The sequence below is a fragment of the Saimiri boliviensis genome, chromosome 1 (genome assembly GCF_048565385.1).
Source record: "Saimiri boliviensis isolate mSaiBol1 chromosome 1, mSaiBol1.pri, whole genome shotgun sequence".
Classification (NCBI taxonomy): Eukaryota; Metazoa; Chordata; class Mammalia; order Primates; family Cebidae; genus Saimiri; species Saimiri boliviensis.
Window position 1 is genome coordinate 189343211 of NC_133449.1, and position 24667 is coordinate 189367877.

The 24667-nt window shown below is 34.1% G+C and overlaps 1 protein-coding gene across 3 annotated transcripts in view; it reads right to left on the bottom strand.

Moving 5' to 3' along the window:
* Window positions 1-24667, bottom strand: part of PRR16 (proline rich 16) — a 280167-nt gene that overhangs the window by 74761 nt on the left and 180739 nt on the right. For 2 of the 3 annotated variants that reach the window (XM_003920663.4, XM_074382236.1), the window contains one exon: window positions 11206-24553. In XM_003920663.4, the coding sequence (XP_003920712.1) occupies window positions 23798-24553 (756 nt within the window). In that variant the 3' untranslated portion in view covers window positions 11206-23797. Of the gene's footprint in view, window positions 1-11205; window positions 24554-24667 lie in introns of those variants that run through there. The other variant, XR_012512813.1, reaches the window with a different exon arrangement.

Consider the following 24667-nt stretch of genomic DNA (forward strand, 5'->3'; position numbering starts at 1 on the left):
AATCAAACCAAAGATGCCATCACATCTATCTGTAACAATATGATCATCTGTCATCCTTGCCATTATCACTCTGGTCAATCAAAGTCACCAGATCTGAAAAAATAAAGTCTAACAACATAATGAAGATTTAAATTTCATCATACTTGTAAATATATATCCCAAGAAAAGTATCTAACAATGATATTTTAGTTGTAACTGAAGCAATAACAAAAATCTTTAAGATGCCTTACACAACTTTGTCAAAACTTAATACACTGAAAAACAGAAAATTATGACCTATTGCCCAAACTGCATTTATAATCACTTAGCAGTAATATCTGTCCTCTAAACTTCTCCTCAGCTGTACTATCTCTGACTGCTCCCCACCTTAATCTAAAATTCCACGCCCCTTCTCCAGTGAGAGCCCAGTAGCATTCCCTATGCACTTCTATTAGTGGTCTACATTGTGGTAATGGTTATAATCCTTTGTCATTTCATTAGTTCCCCACACTACACTGTAAAATACTTTAGGGACAGAAACTAGTTTAATTTTTGAGATAATATTTGCCTGCTTGCCAAAAGCTAAACACCTGTAACTCATTGGTAGCAGAATCCTGATTAAATTCTATTTTCAACCATGGATGAGTGATGGCTTTCCTGGACCAGGGGAAACCATGGATTGTAACTACATGTTATAGTTCCCTTCAATTTCTAATGACTGGTTTAGGTATAGGTGTTAGACATAAAGTTGGCCAATGAGAACAGAGGCGAAGTCTGCTGGGTGGCTTCTGAAAATATTTAATAAGCCTTAAAAAAAACACACACACACACACACAAGAAAGAACTGACTACTGTTTCTTTGGAGACTTTGGACTCTGCAAGTGACATCTGTAACAGGGGCAATGACTTAGCAATTGTAAAGGGAGTTTGCCAGAGATAATAAAGACAGAAAAAACTGGTTTCTTGGCTATATTATTTGCTCTTGAACCACCATTCCCAGAGTCATGTGTCTTCTTGGTATGAAAGATCATTAAATTTTCTCTGTGTTTAAGCCAATATGTTGGTGTTTTCTGATACTTGAAGTCAGAGGTGTCCTACGTGACATGGATTTTTCCACTTAATTAAGTAGGACCACAGAAATGGTAAATGAATATTAAACTCTGTGTTTCCCTGAGGGATGGGAATGTTAGATGGGAAAACTTCATGGAAATATTATCTTATGCATTAGTGAAGAACATTATAGGATTTCTGAAACTCTACTCTCAATATGAACTTTCAATAATGTTCTAACAAGTGCAGTGCATTATAAAGATGATGGGTTGAATCCACAAGGCACTTATCCTTTGTCTTATTAACAATAAATTTTTAGATTGAGGAGAGAAAAAAGCAGGATATTAAATTCCTGCTACTTTAAATTTTTAGTACTGAATTAAGGTACAGTTAAATGTGTAAATCAAACCTAAGTATTTCTATTTAGATTCTGATATTAAAAGATAAAACCTCAATAGTTGTTTATAATGTTTCCTTTCTGACATTCAAATTTAATTAACACTCTCTTGATGCTAGACAGTGTGGTTTATTTTCAAATACTGGTTTATAAAGAGCAGAGTCAAAGAGAGCCTCAGATGAGGTAGGATATTATATCAAACTCTTCACAAAGGAAATATAGCACAATGCTCAGATTGGGCCTTTTTCCTTTTAAGTCAAATGCCATCATCTTTCTAGACTATTACCAAGCAAGAAAAAAGAGACTGCATATGTGACAGACAGCATTATCATTTTGTTTGCAGCCAGTGGATAAGTAGAAAATTGAAAATACACAAGTGTAAGAAGCAGCTTTATGATTTTTATGCAAATCTCTTCTGCATGCATTTATTAATCAAATAATCATTTTACTCAGGTTTCTTTAGAAGGTTTCAAAATAAATAATCAAGGATAACTAGAAAAAATCAGAAACAATGACGAAATCAGAACTAAAATATATGCAACTATAAAATTCCCCTTCAGAATTATTTTTCCGCTGGCTAAAGACATACAAGAATCTGCCACTAGCTAGAAATCCTTATGCTATTAATACGTTAAAAGTGAAAGAGCTAGTAAATATCTAAACCTTAAAGTGTTTATATCATTTCATCCATTAATTCTATAACTGAAACTGTATTACAAATTATTAGTGTAGAAAAATGTTTTTTAGTAATATGTCTATCACAGCATTATAATAAAACACCTTAACATCAGAATACTTGTCAAACTGTGGGTGACATGGTCACAAAAAAAAATTGTTAGATTGTAACTTCACCGAGTATATGGGCCACTTCCATCTTCCTCACCTGTACCAGCATATTGCCTGGTATAAATTAAATGCTAAGGAATCATGATTCATTCACTCACTCCTACATTCTACTCCATTCCAGGACCGTGTTTTTTGTTTTGGTTTTGTTTTGTTTTCTTTTGAGATGGAGTCTCACTCTGTGGCCCACGTTGGAGTGCAGTGGCAGGATCTCAGCTCACTGTGACCTCCCAGGTTCAAGCGATCCTCCTGCCTCAGCCTCCCAAGGAGCTAGAATTACACATGTGTGCCATCACACGTGGCTAATTTTTGTATTTTTAGTAGAGATGGGGTTTCGCCATGTTGGCCAGGCTGGTCTCCAACTCCCAACCTCAGGTGATCACCTGCCTTGGCCTCCCAAAGTGCTGGGACTACAGGCGTGAGCCACTGCACCCGGTGCCCAAAGACCATGTATTAAGCCTTGCATCCATTTCAGAAACTATTCCAGGCACTGGTGACACGAGGCAGATTAAAATGAAATTTAGTCTTTAAAGGGCTGAGGTTGGTGATACAGTTGCTGAAACAAATGAGGTAGAAAAGAAGAAAAACATGTAAAAGGATGATAAAGTACTAATGCTCTTCAGTTATCTGATGCTGGTTTATGGAGTCAATTTCAGAATATATATATATATATATATATATATATATATATATATATATATATGTATTTCCTTGGTGTAGTGATAAAGGTAAAAATAAAAGAAGTGGAATTCACTTGATTCAAAGAACAAGAGGAAGTCAGGGCTGCTAACTGAGAAAATCAGTCACATAGGTGGGAAGACAGATCTCTGCTGGTCACAAAGTCAAGGAGGGTAGGGGATTTGGAAAAGGGTTTGACAGAGAAGAACCCCAACAAATATGTGTTGAGTGACTGTAGCAAGGACGTGGGAGAAAATAATTTAGTGATACACATTTCTTCATGTCGAACACTTTCTGGAGATGCTTTTTCCTAGGCTCTCCTGATTTGTTGTTATTGCTGCTGTTTAGATTGGTGATAGGAATGCAAATGAGATATATTGGAGGCTGAACTAATCCTTGCCACTTCTAAAGCCTAACCCCAGTTTAATGTTCAAAATTCCATAAAGGAGAGAGCTTTTTTTCTGGTGCATAGCCAGCAAAAGTGGAGTGGAGCTTCAATGTCTACTTGATACGGAGAAGACCTATGTGAGCAAAGCAGAAAGGCTTGACAAATGTCGCCCTGTATTCTTTCTATTTACTTTTCATCTGAGAAGATTTGGGGAGGAGAACAGGAACAAATTTCAAACATAGTGTATCTCCTGAGATGTTCAAATATAAAGAATAACAAAAGAAAAAATACCAAGCAGTTTAATTTATTTTTATTTTCATACATCCCACCACTGCTTTTACTTTGTTTTAACATGATAATAAGACTATTATAGGGCAAAATAATTTGGTATTTGAATTCAGAAATGAAATTTAGAAGTGAAATTACAGAAGGTATTGATAAGGAGTTTGTTAACATACCGTAGTCCTCAATAGAGATCATATTAACACATATGAAGAATTATCATTAAAAATGTTTTCATTCAATTTTTACTTTTGAATGCTTACTTAATACCCAATTATGCCATAAATAGAATGTGTGTGTTTATATCATTTTGGTTGAATAGTAAGGGCTACAAATGTGAAACATTGAAATCATGAAAGCTTCCATGGGCTCTTCCACAGAGCTTTGTGCCACTCATAATAAAATCCAATAATCAATTTTAGACTGACAGCATTCAGAGTTCAAAATTTATTTATTTTTATACTGTCTGTAAATAAAGTTTTATTGAACACAGAACTAAGTGTAAAACAGAAAGCTATAAACGTCTAACAGAGGAGAAGATAACAGAAGAGAAAATCGAGATGACCTTGGCTATGGCTCTGACGTTTTTTAAGTTCCAGGATACATATGTAGAACTTGCAGGTTTGTTCCATAGGTATACGTGTGCCGTGGTGGCTTGCTGCACCTATTGACCTGTCCTATAACTTCCTTCCCTTCACCCCCTCAACCCCTCACAACAGGCTCTGGCATGTGTTATTCCCCTCCCTGTGTCCACATGTTTTCATTGTTCAACTTGCACTTATGAGTGAGAACATGCAGTGTTTGGTTTTCTGTTCTGTTAGTTTGCTGAGGATGATGGTTTCCAGCTTCATCCATGTCCCTGGACAGCACATGATCTTATTCCTTTTTGCGGCTGCATAGTATTCCGTGGTGTATGTGTACCACATTTTCTTTATCCAATCTATCATTGATGGGCATTTGAGTTGGTTCTATGTCTTTGCTATTGTAAATAGTGCTGCAATAAACATACATGTGCATGTGTCTTTATGGTAGAATAATTTATATTCCTTTGGGTATATATGCAGTAATGTAATTGCTGGATCGAATGATATTTTCTGGTTCTAGATCCTTGAGGAATCATCATGCTATCTTCCACAATGGTTAAGTTAATTTACATTCCCACCAACAGTGTAAAAGCATTCCTATTTCTCCACAGCCCACCAGTATTTATTGTTTCTTGACTTTAATAATTGCCATTCTGACTGGTGTGAGATGGCATCTCATTGTGGTTTTGATTTGTCATTTCAGAGTTCAACATTTAAACAAGGTTGCAACTTACAGGAGTCATACACAAGCAACCAATAAATTTCTATATCTCCACTCAAAGCCAATTTTGGCAACAGATCTTTTGATCACAATACTTTCTTTCTCAGAATATTAAATTAGTTCCAATTATATATTTCACATTATGTTCTTTTATATTTGATTTTTTAAAATATTCTAAAAAGTTGTTCAATATTAATTATCAACTAGAATAATCACACTTGCCATTTTGGCTATTTCTTTTAGTGAACTTAATATTGTGATTTAATATAATACCATAGCCGGGCGCGGTGGCTCAAGCCTGTAATCCCAGCACTTTGGGAGGCCGAGGCGGGTGGATCACGAGGTTGAGAGATCGAGACCATCCTGGTCAACATGGTGAAACCCCGTCTCTACTAAAGGTGCAAAAAATTAGCTGGGCATGGTGGCACGTGCCTGTAGTCCCAGCTACTCAGGAGGCTGAGGCAGGAGAATTGCCTGAACCCAGGAGGCGGAGGTTGCGGTGAGCCGAGGTCGTGCCATTGCACTCCAGCCTGGGCAACAAGAGCGAAACTCCGTCTCAAAAAAAAAAAAAAAAAAAAAAAACCATAAATATATCAAGCAAAAGAAGAAATTGTTTTCCTGAAAAAGGAACATTAAGTTAGATAATTTTTCTTCATAATTGTTTTCTGATTATAAAATATCAAGTATATAAATATAGGAACACTTGGCATTTGTATGGATCTTGGAAATGTATCAAAACTTTGATGAGAGAGCAGTTTTCTAATAGAACCTGGGTTTTGATATACGAGAACTGCTTGGAAGAAGATTGCTTATGAAAGTTAAAGTGCACTCATATGCTTTCATGGCACTCTAAATATACTCCTATTTATTAATTATACTACTACATATTGAAACGCTTGAATTTTTATAGTAGTCACATACTATTAACCAATTATTAATCTTAAAATTATCGTATACAAAAGATGTACTATCAAACAAACAGAAAAGAAGGAAAAACTACTGAGGAGAGGCCCTGGTTCTAGCTCTGGGGCACTATGAAGCTATGGAAACCTGGGCAAGCTACTTACTGCCTTTTGAAGTCAGATTCTTTGTCCATAATATGAATAGTTTAATCACATAAGTTTTAAAATCAAAATTTCACAAATTTTCTAATTTTGAATTTCTATTTCCCACATATAACATGGATTTTACTGTTTGTTAAAATGGAGAACTATAAAGAAAATAATCTCATCATTTTATATTTACTATTTCTTACTAAGAAAAATTAATTCTGTGTACTTGAAAACATATCTGGATTAATCAGGATGTTCTTTTTCTAGCCAATGAAAGGAAAGTGAAAAGCCTTGACTATGCACAGATTATAGATATAGTATGCTACATTTATGTATCTCGGTTACAAGAATCTGAAAATAGATTTTACACATAAGTGAAATTATGCAGCATTTTTATCTCTATGTCTGGCTTATTTCACTTAGAATTATGTCCTCCAAGTTCATTGATGATGTTACAAATGGCAATATTTTCTCTTTTTTTAAGGTTAAATAATATTGTGTGTGTGTGTGTGTGTGTGTGTGTGTGTGTGTGTGTGTGTTGTACCTCACAATTATTTTATCCATTCATCTGTCCATGAGTCCAAGCTTTTTTTATATTTTGGCTATTGTAAATAATGGTGCACTGAAGACTGGAGTGCAGATATCTCTTTAAGTTACTGATTTTATTTCCTTTGGTCATATACCCAGAAGAAGGTATATGCTAGATCATATGGCAGTTATATTTTATTTTTTATTTCAGAAACATCTATATCGTCTTCAATAATGGCTGTACCAATTTACATTCCTATCAACAGTGTGCAAGGGTTCCCTTTTCTCAACGCTCTTGCCAATACTTATTATCAATTGAGTTTTTTATAATAGCCAGCCAACAGATGTAAAGTGATAAATCGCTGTGGTTTTGATTTGCATTTTCCTGATTATTGGTGACGATTAGTAATGTTAAGCACCTTTTCTTCTATCTGTTTGCCATTTGTATGCCTTCTTCGGAAAAATGTTAATTCAGATCCTTTTCCCATTTTAAATTGGATTACTTGTATCTTTATTATTTTACTATTGAATTGTTTGAATTTCTTATATATTTTTAATATTAAACATATATTTAGATACCCTTATCAGATATGTGGTTCATAAATATTTTCCCCAATCCATAGGATTCCCTTTCATTTTGGTGATTACTTTCTTTGCTGCACATAATCTTACTTATATGTGAAATCTAAAAAATAAAATGAAAGGAAGAAGACAAAAAGGCAAATACACAGAAACAGTACAACACTGGGGAAGAGACGTACAGATATAGGTCAAAGAGTACCAGCTTGCATTTATGTAGAATAAGTAAGTATACAATAGGAAAACCATAGTTAACAGTATTGTATGATTGGATATTGTTATTGTTATTGGATGTTGAAAATGTTCCAAAAGAGTAGATTTTAAGTGCTCTTACCATACACAAAAAGAGGTATCTATAGAAGGAAATGGATACGAAAAATAGCTTACATGTAGTAAGCATTTCACTATGTATATGTATACCAAAACATCATGTTGTATATCTCAAATTTATATGATAAAAATTGGTAGCTTGATGGAGATAGTGTTGAATCTGTAAATTACTTTGGGCAGTATGGCCATTTTCACAATATTGAATCTCCCTAACCATGAACATGGAATGTTTTTCCATCTGTTTGTGTCCTCTCTTATTTCTTTGAGCAGTGGTTTGGTTTGTAGTTCTCCTTGCATGTACACTTAGTTTAATTATGCTCTCCTTTGGTAGAATTGGGTTCTGAAACTGACATGCTTAATTCACAATAATCTTTATTTAATGTTTACAAAATTTGAGTCTTATAAGTTAAGTTTTGTACACTTACTTAAAAATTGCAAGTGTCTCCTTTATGCTTTCCCTTTTATTTCCTTAACATTAATAACATTTTTTAGCTTTTTCTGTCTGAGGTTTACTGGAACATTTGCATAATCAAGTAAAGATGTTTTGAGATAATTTCATGCAAGATATCCTAAGGAAATCATTTCCTGACAATTAAAATCCAACCAGGAGCTTATTACTGCTATTATAAAAAGAGAATAAAAGCAACTAATCACCACGCTATTGAAAAGCTGAGATAAATACCTGCTAGCCATGACTAGTGCATTTGATTTAACTTGTAAAGTGTTTGATAAATTCATTACCACGAAGAGGAAATTTTTGTCTTTCATGCAACCTAAGATAAAGAGCAAGGAGTAATGAATAACATTGACTTTTTTAATAGTAATTGCAAGATTGGGAAAGGCAAGTATACAACCCTTAAGGTTACTAAATTTAGGAGATTTAACTGGGATGAGAAGGGGGTATTTGCTATCATCAGAAATAGTGACAAATTCAATGATTATCATTTGATATGTTAAAAATTCAGAGAAATGATTACAGTGAAAATATTTATCTTTTCACGTACACTGATTCCGTACAGAGAAAATTATACTTTTTTTTTTCATTCTTAGAAGCTAAAAATCAAACATTAACTAATTGGGATGAAGATTTCTGTGTCACTAGGCCATAGGTTTACAGCTCACCACTCGATCTGACCCCAGGATGCTTTCCCACCTGACAAGCTTCATTCTCATATGCAAGAGAATTCCCCCTTAAGACCCCCTGACAAATTTTTCATACTATGTTTCCCTTAAGGTTTTAATAAAAGAAATTTCCTTCACTAACAATTGAAATAATTGTCTTTAATTGTTCTTTTCTTCCTCTATCAAAAAATAGTGTCTTAACTCTTGAGTACTGCGGAACGAATTTTCATATAAGAGAGTAAATGGAAACTTCCTAGAGCTATTTCACGAATAGCCCAAGAGAATCATGTGCAGTCTGTAAGAAGCCGTTATTAAAAATAAGGAACAGTCAGGCATATTATATGGCTCTTCCTGCCTTAAAGTTGCATCTGTTTTTAAATCAGTGAAATATTCCGATTATTGAATCGTTGAAAACGATTGTGTAGTTCAAACTGTAGATCATGTGGCTTACAATAGTTTTAAAAGAAGAGAATTTCTTTAGAGTGAAGTTTATTTTTCCAAAAGTATCTAGAAGAGCTTTGGGACCCTTTCTCTGACACTCCCTGCTATGAGGGCCAGCGTTCTCCTCCCATGGAGAACTTTTGTAAGCCTGAAGTGTATTGGTAAGGTCACAAGCTTTGGAGCAGATCAGAATTATGGTCAAGTCTACACTCCATCATCTTAATGCTGGGAGACTAGGGCAAGCAAAAGGAACACCTCCAAGCCTCAGGCTCTTAGTAAGTAACTAAGGGTGAACAAGACGGCCTTCATAGTCCCCTAAGCTCTTTTAAATGTTAAATAGGACTACAAGCCTCTGACTTCCCTTTTCTTAGAGCATTTACTTTAAAAACTCTTCAACTGTAGATTTTCCTTGCTCCTTGAGATGTAAATTTTCTCCCAGCCTCTTTTCACTTTCACAACCTAGGAAGATCTTTCTCAACCTGGGAACCATTCTTTTGAAATGTAATCATCAAAAAAGTGTCCCTATATATAATGTCCCTATATCCCAGTGCCCATCAGAGAGTAAGAGTTTAACTTTGATAAGCGGTAATTAGCAAACACAGATGGCCTAATCCCATTGACCAACCTCCTTCCCAATATCCTTTTCAAAAGCTCACAGCAGCGCTAAAAATAGTTTGCCTTTTGTCTCTCTGAAATTGAATTCAATCTTTCTCCCTTACTGAACTAATCTTAAGTTCTCTCGCAACCATTTGAATAAAATCTTTCTTGCCTGTTTAACCTGTCCTATGCAATTTTCATTTGACAAGAGTTGTTACAAGAATTAAAGTAGCATATGTACAGTACTCAACATTGCATAAAATGATTGCTTAGTAAGTGTTACTTTTTCTCATATCTTTCTCTTTTGAACTGCAAAATTCTTCTCTGAATGGAGATCCTTGAATACCCAAACTGTTTCTTTTCAAAGATCAGGGATGGTGTGATATGGCAGTTGAACAACTTAAAAAAAAAAAAAAAATCCCTGTGCATTTTGGTGTTTTGTTACATGAAGAAATAGACCGAAGGAGCTTATCAGTAAGTTCTATTTATATCCACTGAGCCGGCTTGAATGGTCTGCACATTAGCACCAGTAACAATGACAGAGCTTTGATGGCTGCAACTTGGCTAGAGAAAGCATAAGGTCTTCGGCCCAAATATTAACATAAATTTCAAGTCAAGAGCGAAAATATGTCCCCAAAGCCAAATTGCTAGTTTCTTCTTTAGGAACTGACAAAATCACGAGGTAAAAATATCTACATGTCATTATATCAGGGAGCATGGAGATGACTTGCCTAGCAACTATCAAATGTAAAATCATAAAGTTCATTTTAATCTAAAGGTAATTTACAGTTAAACCAAAGAAACCCTTCTTTCAAGTAGCAATCTCAGCAAAAAATAATAAAATTGTCATTATCATTAATATGAAAATTGTCTCTTTCCCTTGTTATTATTTACTGGAAACACTTGTAAGGCTATTTGAAGCCATTTTTGTATCAATTTAATTAGATTACATGTCTCTGAACTTTGCCATATGACTGTTAAAGCACAATGATGAAAGATATAATGTGAATTTTTGAGTAAATGTGGTTTTTCAAAGGTACCTTTTCTATTATGCAGTAAGCATCCAGTGATATACCAAGATCTTTGCTGTTAGAATACTTCATAATTTTTAGGCTCTCGTGTGTTATAATTTTTTTCTATCCACATTATCCTGTACCAGGCTCCAGTTCAAGTTTATAACTGGCAATATTGATTTCTACCAATAATTATACAAAGAAGAGCACTGTGAATTGTTTACACTTATTGCTATCTTTAATATTAAATGTACATTTGAATATACATGATTATAATGCTGTTTTTATTGGGTTATATCCTGAATGTCAGAAAATGACTTTTATTGCCTTAGCTGAAGACCATAAAAACACAAAAATAAATAAAAATTTAAATTTTCTTTTCTTTTCTTTTTTTTTTTTTTTTGAGATGGAGTTTCGCTCTTGTTACCCAGGCTGGAGTGCAATGGTGCGATCTCGGCTCACTGCAACCTCCGCCTCCTGGGTTCAGGCAATTCTCCTGCCTCAACCTCCTGAGTAGCTGGGATTACAGGCACATGCCACTATGCCCAGCTAATGTTTTGTATTTTTAGTAGAGACGGGGTTTCACCATGTTGACCAGGATGGTCTTGATCTCTCGACCTCGTGATCCACCCGCCTCGGCCTCCCAAAGTGCCACCACGCTCGGCAAAATTTAAATTTTCTTAAAGCTAGTGTGGAAAATATAAGCTGATTATAAATTTTAAAAAAGTAATGAACAGAAAACAACATTTGGAAGAGGTTATGAAGAATATCATTTTCCCGAACACTGAAATTTGACTTATATTTTCTTAGAATAAAAATTTAAAAGATGAACAGATAAAGTGTTTTAAAAGCACATGTGGAAAATACTAAGATATATATAAGTTTATTATCATTTATCAACATGATATATAGAAAAAAATTGAGGGAGGTCATGAAGACTATAACATTTCTGACAATGCTGGGATATTACATTGGATACTTTAGCTCAACTTCACCATCAGAAAATCTGAATAAAAACTATAAATGATTTTTATATAACTGACATAGCATTAAATATTCATAATCAGCTTAGAATTACTGATACCTAAGCAAATTACTGATACATAAGCAATATTCTTAGCATGGACACAATGCAACCTTTGCTCTTTTTAACAATTTATTGTCAAAATTTACTTTCCTCTTTTTAAAATGGACATTGAGCCAGTGAATCACAGAAACTTTAAGTGTTAAAGTAATGCATGAAAATCATATATTTCCCACTCTAAACTAACCTTAAGTGGATCTCTAGTTGAGGAATTACTTTTCGATATTACATTAAATTAAAAAAAGGTTTTAGTGCTCCACATAAACTTATAAAATACAAATTTATCAGTACATTCTTGTTTCTTACACATATAGTGGAAAAAAGGCATAAATAGGCTTTATAAGTACCATTTTATGCTGTTGCAGTTAGGACAAAATAATAACAGATGTGCTATTCTCTATACTGTATTATTTAATTATTGTTAATTCTGCTGGTATACTAGAATCACCTGGGTAATTTGAAGCCTACTGATGACTGAGCCGGCCAGAAAGAGATTCTGATTTAATTGGTCCAGGTTGGGGATCAGGGTATGAAGAGGCTTCCCAAGTGATATGATGTTTAGGAAGGATTAAGATTCATGTTGGTATATAACGGAAAGCAAAGAAATAAGGCTCATGAGTTCTAAAATGCTCCTGAGTACACTGGTGCTCTAGTTTCTAAAACATAAAATGCTAAGAATTTTTAGAACATATATTCTTAGATTTGCTCATCTCTCCATCTGGAAAATAAAATCCTGTTCTTTTTGGTGCAAATAGTACAACACTTATATAGAAACCCTGCATTCTTTCAGGTTTGCAACACATCCCTAAGCCAGGAAAGGAGGGAAAAGAAGAAAACAACCTCAAGCCAGTGCTATCAGTTTCCACACTCACAGAAACCAGGCCTCCCCTCCACCCATCTCTGCCCATTTCCAAGATTCCAGATTGCATGAGAACTCTGCTTTCCATAGCAGTATCTGCTCAGCATCTAGAAATGTCCTTTATCCTTCTCCACCACCAACAAAGTTGTTGTTTCCCATATCCCCCTTTTAAAAAGTTGTTTTCCGCAGACTTTAGAAAGGAGCCTGTGTTCTCTTAAGAGAAAGGGTTCATATGTTAACTTCTGTGTTTGAATTTCAACAATGGGAAAACAAAGAAACAAAAGGCCACAATTCGGTTAGTCTACCTAAGTCCAGCTGTATCATCAGTATCTAACTCGTTATGGAAAAGTTCCCAAAATACCTAGAGACACTACATACTGACAAATCCAATTTCATCTCTGTGTACAAAGAATTGGGCATATTATGTAATCGGCAGCTATTTGTGTGGGCCTTAAATTCTAAGAAATCCAGAATAACTTTCCTCATTTCATGGATTAGGAAGTCTGTGAGGACTAACCTTTATAACTGCATGCTAAGTAAATGTCACACTTTTTAACTATCAATAAGAAAACTCTCACACAGAGAACCACGGACATAAAAATAGTCTTTTCAAATCTCACTTCAATCTCTTCAAACATTGCAAGGAACAATACATTAAATAAAAGCAATAGACAAAGCCATGAGAATAGGAAAAGGTAATCAATAAAGCACTTTATATCTGATTGTTCATTCTATGAATTCAGTAAACAAATACATATTGGGATGGCAGCTGTATCTTTACCAAAGTGATTTCATCAAACACAAAAGAAAGAATGCTGTGTATTCAATCCACATGATAGCACTCTCCACTAAATGAAACATGAGGTTTCAGTTCACTAGGCTTAGAAAAGAAATTTGATGTAAATGTTGAACATAACCGTACTAAAACTATTAGAATTTTCTCACTGGGAAGAAAACTCATATAATGTTGTGTGTTTATTCCAGTAAGTGGACAGGTTTAGGATGGTTTAAGGAGAATGCCATCTGCACAATTCCAGTTGCAAATTGTATTTACCTCTTATATTTTTATCTTTGTAACTGACATGAGGATCATCGCCAGCAGGGAGTACTCATTCTTGTCCCATCTACATCATCATAGTGACTAGGATGGCGTTTAGCATGAGATGGATCTTTAAATGCATGAAATTGAACGACTAAATATAAACCTAACTGAAAGCCTCATCCTCATGGGAACATTTATACAAGGGACCTGTCTCTCAGAAATCCCTCTTATCAGCTATATGCTTCTTGGAAGGAAAAAGCACCTTTTTCTCCACATAAAGTCAGTCAAAGTAGAAAATATCTTAAAATTTGTTTTCCACTCAACTTGTTTTAAAAAAGTAACAATAAACATTCTAAGTGATAAAAGTGTTACTAAATATTCATACATCAATTTAAGGGCCTTTTATTTTACTTTTTTGGCTCAGGTCAAATTTTAAGTACAATGTAGTAATTGCTTATTTCTTTCTTAAACATTTTTATTTATTTATTTATTTAAATAGACAAAATATTTATATGTATTTATCATATAAAACATGTTTTGAAATATGTATACATTGTGGAATGGCTACATCAAGCTATTTAACATAGGCATTAATTCACATGCACATTTTTATGGTGAGTGAATATTTTTCAATTTTATTCATTTTTTCACTTCCTTTCCTTTTGTTGAGAACTTTCTGTATATGTGACAGCATTTTACATAATTAACTCAAATATTATTGCTTACCTCTTCTGTACCAAGATTCAGATTTTAACACACCACTTTGTAACAGTCCATCTTCTATAGAGAACCACTTTCATGGAGGAAATAGGAATATATTTTATCTCAAGTGAGGAAACCTACATTTCTGTGCATGAGTTTTCACAAGTCATTCAGTCTAGTAAGAGGTCAATAAAGTGAAGGAATTGAATGTGATCATTTTAAGTTTCTTCAACTCTGTTACCCTATGGTTTCTTGTTAGTAAAAGTAGGTATGGTAGGTGCTGCCTTTAATTAAACTGCTAATTTAAGAAAAGATGCACACTTTAAAAGAATATTTATTTAATTACTAATTACTTTTTCTATATATATTTTTGTTTGTTATATAAATGTTTTACCTGTATTGTACTCATTTTACCACTGTGTTTTATATTTGGAAGTTAGAGTAAGATTTTTTACAAGTTAGGGTCAGATTCAGATAAATGGTGAAAATCTACAGAGCAAGACTTATAAAACAAAGTTATTTCAGGCGGGGCCACAAGTCCAGAAGAAGGTGCAGCAAGGCATATCAGGGGAACTACTGACTACTCAGCTGGAGCAGCCTTTTCAGTATTGGGGAGATTATAACGATAGGCTTTCAAGTATTTTTGTTAGAACTGCCAATCTCAGAGTTAAGACTTTTAAATAGTGATAGTCCTAAACCATCAAAATTTTTGGATTGAGATGAAATGGTGCGAGGAAAATTTCTCTGTTGGGTATTGGCAGAATGGAGTGGAAACTAAGGCAAGAGGTCAAGTGAGCAGTCAGGTGGCAAATGCAACCTTCATAAGGGAAATGATAAAAGGCCAATGGAGGAGAGTCATTGGGAGTGACTTTAAAAGGGAGACATGGCAAAAAGTTAAAATTACTTAGATTAAAAAAATGAGAGAGATGAAAAAGCTAACTGTAGCTGAAATTTGGAGTTTAGGTAGACAGAAAAATTATTGAGAAGTCATATGGAGGAGCTAATTTTAATATTAATTCTCCAATAACTGATTGATAAGTCCACTTAGAAAAATAAATCTGTTTTATGAAACCTAGAACTTCAGTACTGTATTTTCAATATCACATAAGATACAGTCATTATTTGCTACAACTATAAAGTTTTTAAAGGAGGTAACATAACCAAACACTCCTTTTGTTGTCATAAAGGGTGGTTTGAATTGGTTGAAAATCATGGTTCTAGATGATATTTTCGGACTTTTAGTGGCAATATTCATATTGGTAAATGTATGAAGTCATAAGTCACTGTAACCATAGGACTTCAGTTCTCAGTCCTTTTGAAATGTACTTCACTGAAATATATATTTAAATATATCACAATCTTTTATTAAAGCAAAGCAATAGTTAATGCTTTGTCAGAATTTTTAAAATATCACTGATAACTTAAGTTTTAAACCTCCAACCTAGATTTTTTTAAACAAAAGCTGATTTATTCTTAAATGAACATTTTTAGAAGATATAAAGAGACTAGTGTATTATACTTTAGTTTGACAAATTATACTCTAAATACATTTATTCATGTGCTATTACATGTTGTCATAATTAAAGCTAGGCTACACTTGTCAGAACAGTTTAATAAAGCAAGCTTTTCATTTTTTTTTAGATTTGTATCATGTTCATTTGTTGACTTTCTAATTCACAAAATGTAGTTCATCAAAAATAAGACTTCTACAAATGAATTGGTAAGGTTCCAAGAAAATCATTAGGCTTACCTGATAATATAAACTACAAAGATATCTAAGTAAAATGATTACTTTACAAATAAGACGAAAACAATATCATTAGCATCAACTAAGGCAAATACAAAACTATCCTACATATTAACAAAGAACATGAGTAATTTGGTAAGAAGTATCACAAATTAATAACAATAATTTGTATTTGTTCAAGCTTTTACTGTATTTTCACATTCATTAAATAATTAGGGCCTCATAACAACATGTTGGCAGGTGGTGTCCTTTAGAAGAGGAATGCAGGGGAAATTGTTAGGAAACTGGGTGGTAATAGAAGATAGAAAATTAATGTTAACACAGAAATACATATGTAGAAATAAAATATGTGAAACCATGTAATCTGAGGAAGAAGTGCAGGACCAATGCCTTGTGAAGGATTAGAAAAAATTAAGCAGGGGTAATATATGTCATTTCTACAAATGTGACTACAAGAGAAACATGAGTTGAGGTTTGAATAAATAAATAAAACAAAAGATCCAACTGAGCTGAACTATGTATGTAACCCACTCTGTGTTAGCAGAAGAGCTTTTATTCCATGCAAATAACACAGTAAGATTTAAAGCAAAACATTAGGTAAATACTAATTTCCTATGAGACCATACATAGTCTAGTTAGCTCTAATCTAGAAGATATTATAAAAGTTTGGGAGACATTTCTGACCTATGAAAAGAATGAGGTAGAATAATTTAGTGGCTCTGTCTATTCAATAACTCTGAAGGCTGCAGACTTGTTGAATTCTCAAATTGCATATCCATGTTGCCTCATCCATTGTGCATTTCAGCATTGCTATCTAGGAAAGAACTGAAGCTTGTAGTCCCAACGTCTTAGAAGTTAATTTGGGGTTTGTGTAATTGTAGCATCCTTCTCTTGATATTGCTTATTACATTGTAATGGAGGAGTCCAGGTGATCTCAGGATACATACTTAATGACTCAACAGCCCCATTAGGTAGAAAAGGTGGCACCATTATCTTCATTTTAAACAAAATCTCAAACTTGGTTGAGTAATTTGATCAGGAGCACTTAAGATCTCGGAGGTTTGAGACTCAATCACAGGCTTTCTGGTTTTGAATAGATATTTTTATACTAATATATTATCCTCTAAATTAGTATTATATATACATATATGATTTACATCATCATGATCCTAAATTTCTGTAGTATGACATTTATTTGGCTATTCTGGAGAGATAAGTATGTATCTTAAAATTAAGTTTATGTAATATTTGGGGGATAACTCATATAGGAACCTAATTATAATGGAAAGATTACTTATTCAGAAATTTACCAAGTAAAAATTTAGTATGCAGTTCTAAAATGTTTAACTTAAAAATGCCTATTGGTAACTATTCTCAGACAGAATTCAAACATGGTTGTTACAAGTTGTAATAAAACTCAATTCTCATTAGAGTAAATGTTAATTTCCCCAACTAAGTTTTCAGCGGGGTTATTGTAGATTCATTTCTATCTGTGTTTAAAATAAAACGACATCCTAATTTATGGTGAGATTAAGTGAACATTAGGTAATATAAAAAAATAAGAAAGCAAAGTCTTCAGGAGTCTATAAAATATTAAAATCATTAAAACACCAAAAAATTATCACTTTGAAACTGTGGTTGGCATGACTTGGGCCCTCACCCATATGCAGATCGTTTTCCATTTCTGGTCATATGGGGACTACAAACAAGACCATGTGACTAGTTTTGGCCAGTGAAACATGCAAACACGTCAAAGCACCAATCTTTGGTACAAAAATCTTAACTGATGTAAAAGCAGTAAAATTCTCCAGTTGCCCTTTACTGTGTTGTGATGATCCTTGATGAGAATGTTTGATTCCCAGGGTCAATGCAGCCTTTATTATTGAATGACTACTTGAGAAACACCTGCTCTGTAGATTCTCCCAGGCCCAGGGTGAATTGTGACACAGAGTTCACAACAAATAACTCAGATATCTCTGAGGTACTGGGGTTATTTGTTACCATAGCATACAGCCTAGTCTATCTTGACTAACACAAAAATACATTCATTTTTCTATCTTATATCTCCCAACACCTTTCTAAGGCAAATTCCAGAAAACGATGACATTCAGCTCTACAGATTACCTGTACACAATGCAGGGTCGATGTTTTAGGTGGTGCTGAAAAGGTGGTAAAGAATATGGATTGTGGAGGCAGACTGCCTGCCTTATAATTCCAGGTTGACAACTTACTGGAACTAAGATTGTGGGCAGTCCGTTTCCAATGCCACAGTTTTCTTATATGTAAAATGTGAATAATAATTGTGTCCAAGATATCAGGTTGTTATAAAGGGAAAAAATGATGTTATGAAGAAATGATGCTTTGTATTCATGCAAAAAACTTAAAAGAATGTTTAGAATAAAGTAAGCTCTTGATAAGGATTCCATCTCACATGTTTTGCTGCCATGAATTCTGACCCACTTGAGACACACACTGTTTTATTTAGCTGGTCTAAAATCCCTTTGAGTGGTTAGGATAATTGACAATTATGTTATGAAACAGAGGGAAATCATATCCACAGCCTAATAACAAAAGTCTAGAAATGCTTTTATTAGAGAGAGTTTTAATGCACTCTTTAGAGGTTCCATGGAGTAGATCTATTGCTACTTTTGGCTCTAGGGACCAATGTTAAATGGATGAAATTCACAAATGAAACACCAGTGTATGATAGTGACACATTCAGGGTTAGTGGCATAATTCTAAGAACCAGAACTTCTTAGAAAAAGGATCCAAAATAATAGTCTTTGAACTTAGAGAAAAAATTAAAAGGTGAAGCCACTGGTATAATACATGCGAAAATGAGGCTTGCGTTATTCAGCAGCTCATTCATTTTAGATGGTAGCTAAATTGCCTGAAATTCCTTTCATATTCTGCTAAGATCAAACACATTAAGAATGTCAAAACAACATTAGGTAACCCTTTTCAAGCATCAAAATAACTGATCAGAATGACGGAAAGCTTTACAAAGTTCAGGGCTATGAAGAACACAATTAAATGGTGATATTGTGGAGAGAGAAAACATGGTGAGTCATGCTTGCAGCACAAAATGCCAGCCCAACACTTCCCAAGAAGCAACTGTCGGCAGAGTACAATTTCTCCATTTATAAATAAGTGTACTAATTCCTATGTTATATATTAGTATTAGAGATATGTTAAGTTTCAGAAAAAAGTTAATATATTAGTCTACCTATGAGTCTAGAAGTTATCAATTACAAGCAATATTTCCTCCTTATCTTCCCTGTGTCTTCACACAATTCTATACCTCATTTTGATTTAACTGTATTTTAAAGAGAGAGCTATTTGAAAAGCTTCTTTATATTACACTTCAGGGTTTTTTCTCCAGCAGATCAGCATGATAAATCCAAATGCTTCAAATGAAATGACAGCCTACATAATTGATACTCCACAAAGATAAGGCTAACTGCAGTTCTACGTTCAACACTACCGTGTGCCCTAATCGTAGCATCACATCTACCAGTATTTCAGAACCATGTAACCTGAAGAATTCGAGAACTCCAAAATGTTTACTATAAACATTTAAACAGTGTCAGTTACACATTGACCCAGAGAATGTGATGTGATTTTGTGAAAACGTCTAGTAATTTTCAGATGCTGTGCACTTTATCTACTTTTGTAATATGCCTTTTTATAGAACTTTATTGCTCATAAATACTTTCCCCACTTAGAAATCATCAGTATTTTATCAAAGTACTTTACAATGTAATCTTTTGCTACAACTTGGAGCGTTAAGTCATAGAAATCATCAGTATTTTATCAAAGTACTTTGCAATGTAATCTTTTGCTACAACTTGGAGCGTTAAGTCATAGCAAAATGTGCTGCCAACAGAGAATTAGAAGCAAGAAACAAAGTCTTCAGGATAATTACAAGACTCAGCATCGCATTATCAAATATAATCCATGGAAAAAATTCAGTCAAGGCGGTGATTAATGACCTGATCACACCATTCCCTATGCAATTATATGCAGAACTACTCAGACTTTTCTTCACGGAGCACCAAAAAAGAGCTATAATTAGACTCTGTAGATTCTCTATAGATTCCAGGTCTTATATAGTTTCAGGGACTGTGAGTAGCTGCTGCCCTGGTCGTGCTGATCTGTCCACAGAAAGCCATGTCAACTGTATCATATTCCTTTATTCATTTAATAATTAGGATGCAGTTATAATTCAAACACAGGATAATTTAGGCTAATTAAACCACTTCTGCTAATAGATTCATTTCTTCCAACATTATTCAATGAATGAGGGAATAAATGAATAACATCAAATTGTAAAACTGAAAAATTTCTGTTTCTGTATGCCCTTGTATTTTTGTGAAGGTATTTTTAGATTTGGCTTAAGTACAACCTTAAAAATGTGTTTTATTTCCCTTTACAACTGCTATAACTATTGGTAGATGGAAGACAACTTTAGTCAATTTTTATTTTATATTCACCTTTCATCAGTAGAAATACAATAAACTCCAAAAACGGGATAATCTTTGTCTAAAGTAAAAAAAAAAAATATTGTGTATTCCAATTTAATTAATGAGTACCATGCCTTTTGAAATATGTTCTATGTTTACAGTATGAATGGATATTTTCCTAAGAAGTGTATTACCATTTTACATTTTGTGGAAACATCCCTTCAAGGGAGTATGAATCCTAGCTCTGTGGTAAACATTGTGTGAATAAAAATGTTCAAATGCACATTGTTAACAAAACACAGTTTCAAGTATTTGAAGAAAACATTTCTGTTTAAGGTCTTTAGGAAGAGGAAATATGTACTATATTTTATGATAATAAAATGGATGATGTGTAGAGCTTACACTTCAACATTTACATTTTTGAAAGCAATGTTGCTTGATTACAAAAACCTGTGCTGTCAATAATGACACTTTAATTACAAGCTTGCAGGCAAATATTATGATGCTTTATGTTAAGGTTTTTGTTTTATAAGTTTGTATATATGTAAAAATATAACTAAGTTTCAGTGAATGCTGCAAAATTATCACTTGGGCAAGAAAACCTATTGGCAAAATATATGCCATGCATTAATAAAAAATGAAATAGCATGGAATAAATACATTCAAAATAAGTCCCAACACTGCTATAATCTATTATTAAATGTTGATTATAAATAAACTATTGTAAGAGAGTAAGGTCCTTATTAGTAAGGTCAAAATGATAAGATACAGGTGAGGGGACGGAAGGCAGCAAAGCACACTGCCATGTGTGTACCTATGCAACAATCTTGCATGTTCATCACATGTACCCCAAAATCTAAAATGCAATAAAAAAAAATGATAACATTTTGGGGATGGTATTCAACTCAGATTTCTAAGCCAGTAGTTAGTTATTTCTGTGAATAAAAACAGGTGTAAAAAAAAAAAAAAAAAAAACTAAAAAAAAAAATAAAAAAAAAAAAACAGGTGTAGTTTTGGTATATGTCACCAATCACAAAGAAAAATACGATCTTTCATGGAGAAGCTTTGTCTGTACTTAGAGAAACAGAAATGGATTTGGAACTCTGAGGTTGTTTCTAAACTTCTGGCTCAATGTCCTTAATCAATCAGTTTGAATGATTCAATTTATTCATCTTGCTTTATTGCAAGGAAATTATCCGTTCTGTGGGTGGTGTATGGTTTCTAGAAAGTTCTACCTTGAGATCAGGGTTGGTTCCCAGACACTGAAAAGTGTCACGGTCTTAAATTACAGGGTAATTATTAGGTCACAGTAACTGGCTGAAAAGGCAAGATGGGTTGAAGAAAGAAAACTGCATGTCTCTATAATTGTTTATAATATTTAAGGGTCTAGCTCTTGATAGACATGTGAAAGAAAGTAATTATTTAACTATAGAAATATGATAAAACCCTGGTTTTATTTATATCAAGACTAACTACATGCATTAAAAAGTTAAGAACACATTATTTTGGTATTTAATAAATCTATTATTTATTTATGTGACTCATATCTATCAAACATACTAATAATACAGTTAAGAAATTATAGATTGTGGTCTTTCTTGATTATGAATCTATGTTTTGTAACTTTCTGATTATTGTAAATTGGATTATTTTGCTTTCCTTATCTTCATGTCCAACACCTACAAAATATAATGCATGCTGACTAAATATTTAACATGACATTCTGATTTTCACTAATTTGATTTTTCCTTCAAAAAATAAGGCCAATTTTCTTTTTGTATTCCATATAAAATATATCATCATTTTTAATAAGAAGCTGTCAAAAACACTATTCCAAATTACCATGATATAGCTTGAAAAAGGCAACAAAGAACTATGATTGAAGGCTACCTCCCTGTGCAGGGATTACAGTTTTGAGATCAAAAGCCAAATGTTCATAAAAGCCACTCGATTCTTTATCAAGTTGTGCAATAAATACATTTCCACCAAAGATGACTCCCTTTACGCTTACCACTAAATGACCCAATTTTGTTTTCAGGAATGTGTCCTCATCATAACTCTAGAGGAGAGAAACTCATTTCTAGCTCCAAGACAAAATATCTCCTCAGTTGAAATTAATACAATTGGAAGCTAAATTTGGCCCATCGTGGGTAGGGTAAAGTTTCTTAAGTTAGTAAATAAGACTGAAGAGAAGGATTTTTATTTGATGTTAGATGGAAAGATTCCTTCTCGTTCTTTTAGAGGACAGCAAACAGCCCATGGTATCTTTCAACTCTGAGAGGGAAAAGATTACGGCCAATGTTGAACACATCCTCATACCAGAAGCGTTTAGATTTTCCCCTATAATTCTTTTATAAATGTGAGTTCACTTGGGGAGGCAGAGAGCTTGCTAATTCAGGAGGCAAAGCACCCCACAGCCTCAATGTAATAGTTTATGGTACATCCTGGAAGAATGCGGAGTATGAGGAGGGCTTGGCAACATGCGGAGAGTTCAAGAGAAGGTTCTTGAAGTACCAAATGCAAGTAAAGCATACGCAGTGTGCAAATTTCTATTTATGATGTGGAATATGATATTTCATTTAGAAAATTCAGATATGCACTCACTGTAACTTCTCCAAACGCCATCAGATTGGCTACCCATTTTGATGAATGTTAAACTGAGATTAAATGAATCACTACTTCATTTTAATTCTGAGGAACATTTGGTTTTTATCATTATTTACTATTGTTTATTGAGATAACGATATTTCCACAGACCAAAGTATTTTATTACATATATAGCTGAGCATATAATTCATAATTGTATAATATAGAAAATAAACTTCTTGGTATTGTCCTCAGCATTTAATAATGAAAAACTAGTGACAAACATCTTTAGAAAAAAATAATAAAATAGTCCTTCAGTATTAAAATTTCCTAGTAAAAAGCATTAGATCAAAGTTAAGAATATGACATGTTAATGCATAGATGACTTAGGCATAAATAAAATGAATCAAATCCCAGCTCTTATAGTAAATCAAAATAGGGGAAATCTGCAGGTTCACAGTTTGTCGTAGGTCAATTGCAAAAACAATGCATTCATATTTTTCATCATTCTGAGGTCTTTAATGATACAACATTTAAAATAATGCATACCCAGGATATAAGCAATGTGCTGCATACTTACCAGGTGATTTTTATGCCACTTTGCTGAATGCAGGATTAATATATTTGGGCTTTTTATTGCTTGAGTAGAAGGTGCTCATTACTTATTATTTTATGTTTATAATATAGAAAATTTTAAAAATCAGATTTGTTTGTTTTTTAATGGCATACATCACACGGTTGTAGTGGTTGATTTCCTCAAGATGGTCTTCTGTGGTTTTGGTGCAGTAGGAGGAGGCACAGTTGCAGGTCTGACAGGGGGGAAGCTGTTACTGTGGCTTATTCCCAGTCCCCCATTTTCTAGTGGGAAAGGAGAGAGATGGGGTGGAGGAGGGAGGGGAGGGCCTTGGTGAGGAATCTTTCCTGGTGGGTGGACAGGTTCGCTGTGTAAGTGGACCTCCCTGTTTTTTATGTTATACCGGGTATCACAGTCAGGACAATAGCCATGGTACTGTACTTTTTCATTAAACCGAACTCGTTCTCGAGGCCCTGCCTGGGTAAATCTGTCTTTTTCAGGTCTGTGCATCAGAGGCTGCACTGAAGCCTTGTCCAAGTTACTGTTGGGTATGCAGCAGATATCTCCATTTGGAATTTTGTTAGGTCCACCTGGTAAGCCTCCATTTCGTAGAAGGGTGCCATTGGTCTTTAGGGGATTGGCAGTTGGAACCACCCTTTTGGGGTCTTCACACTTCACAGGTGTCAACCGTGGAGGAGGTGGTGGAGGGTTTGGCTTTCTCAGGACAGTGAGGATAGCAGATGGGTGTGCTGGGGGTTTAATAAGTGGTGCATTAGCCTGCACTTTGATCTTCTCTAGGCTGGAAGCTGTTGTGCCACTTGAGCTACTGTTCAGCGTGTCTGTTTTGGAGCTGTCAGTCATCTCATCCTCCAGCTGTAGGTCAGAGGTCAGGGTGTCAATCTGGTCAACCACCTAGTGGAAAGGACAAGGTAATTGTGTTGAAGAATGACCCAAAACAAAGTATCCTAGAAACAATTTCTTTCTGTCTAGGGGAAATCTGCTATGGGAGCCTTAACTGATATTGAA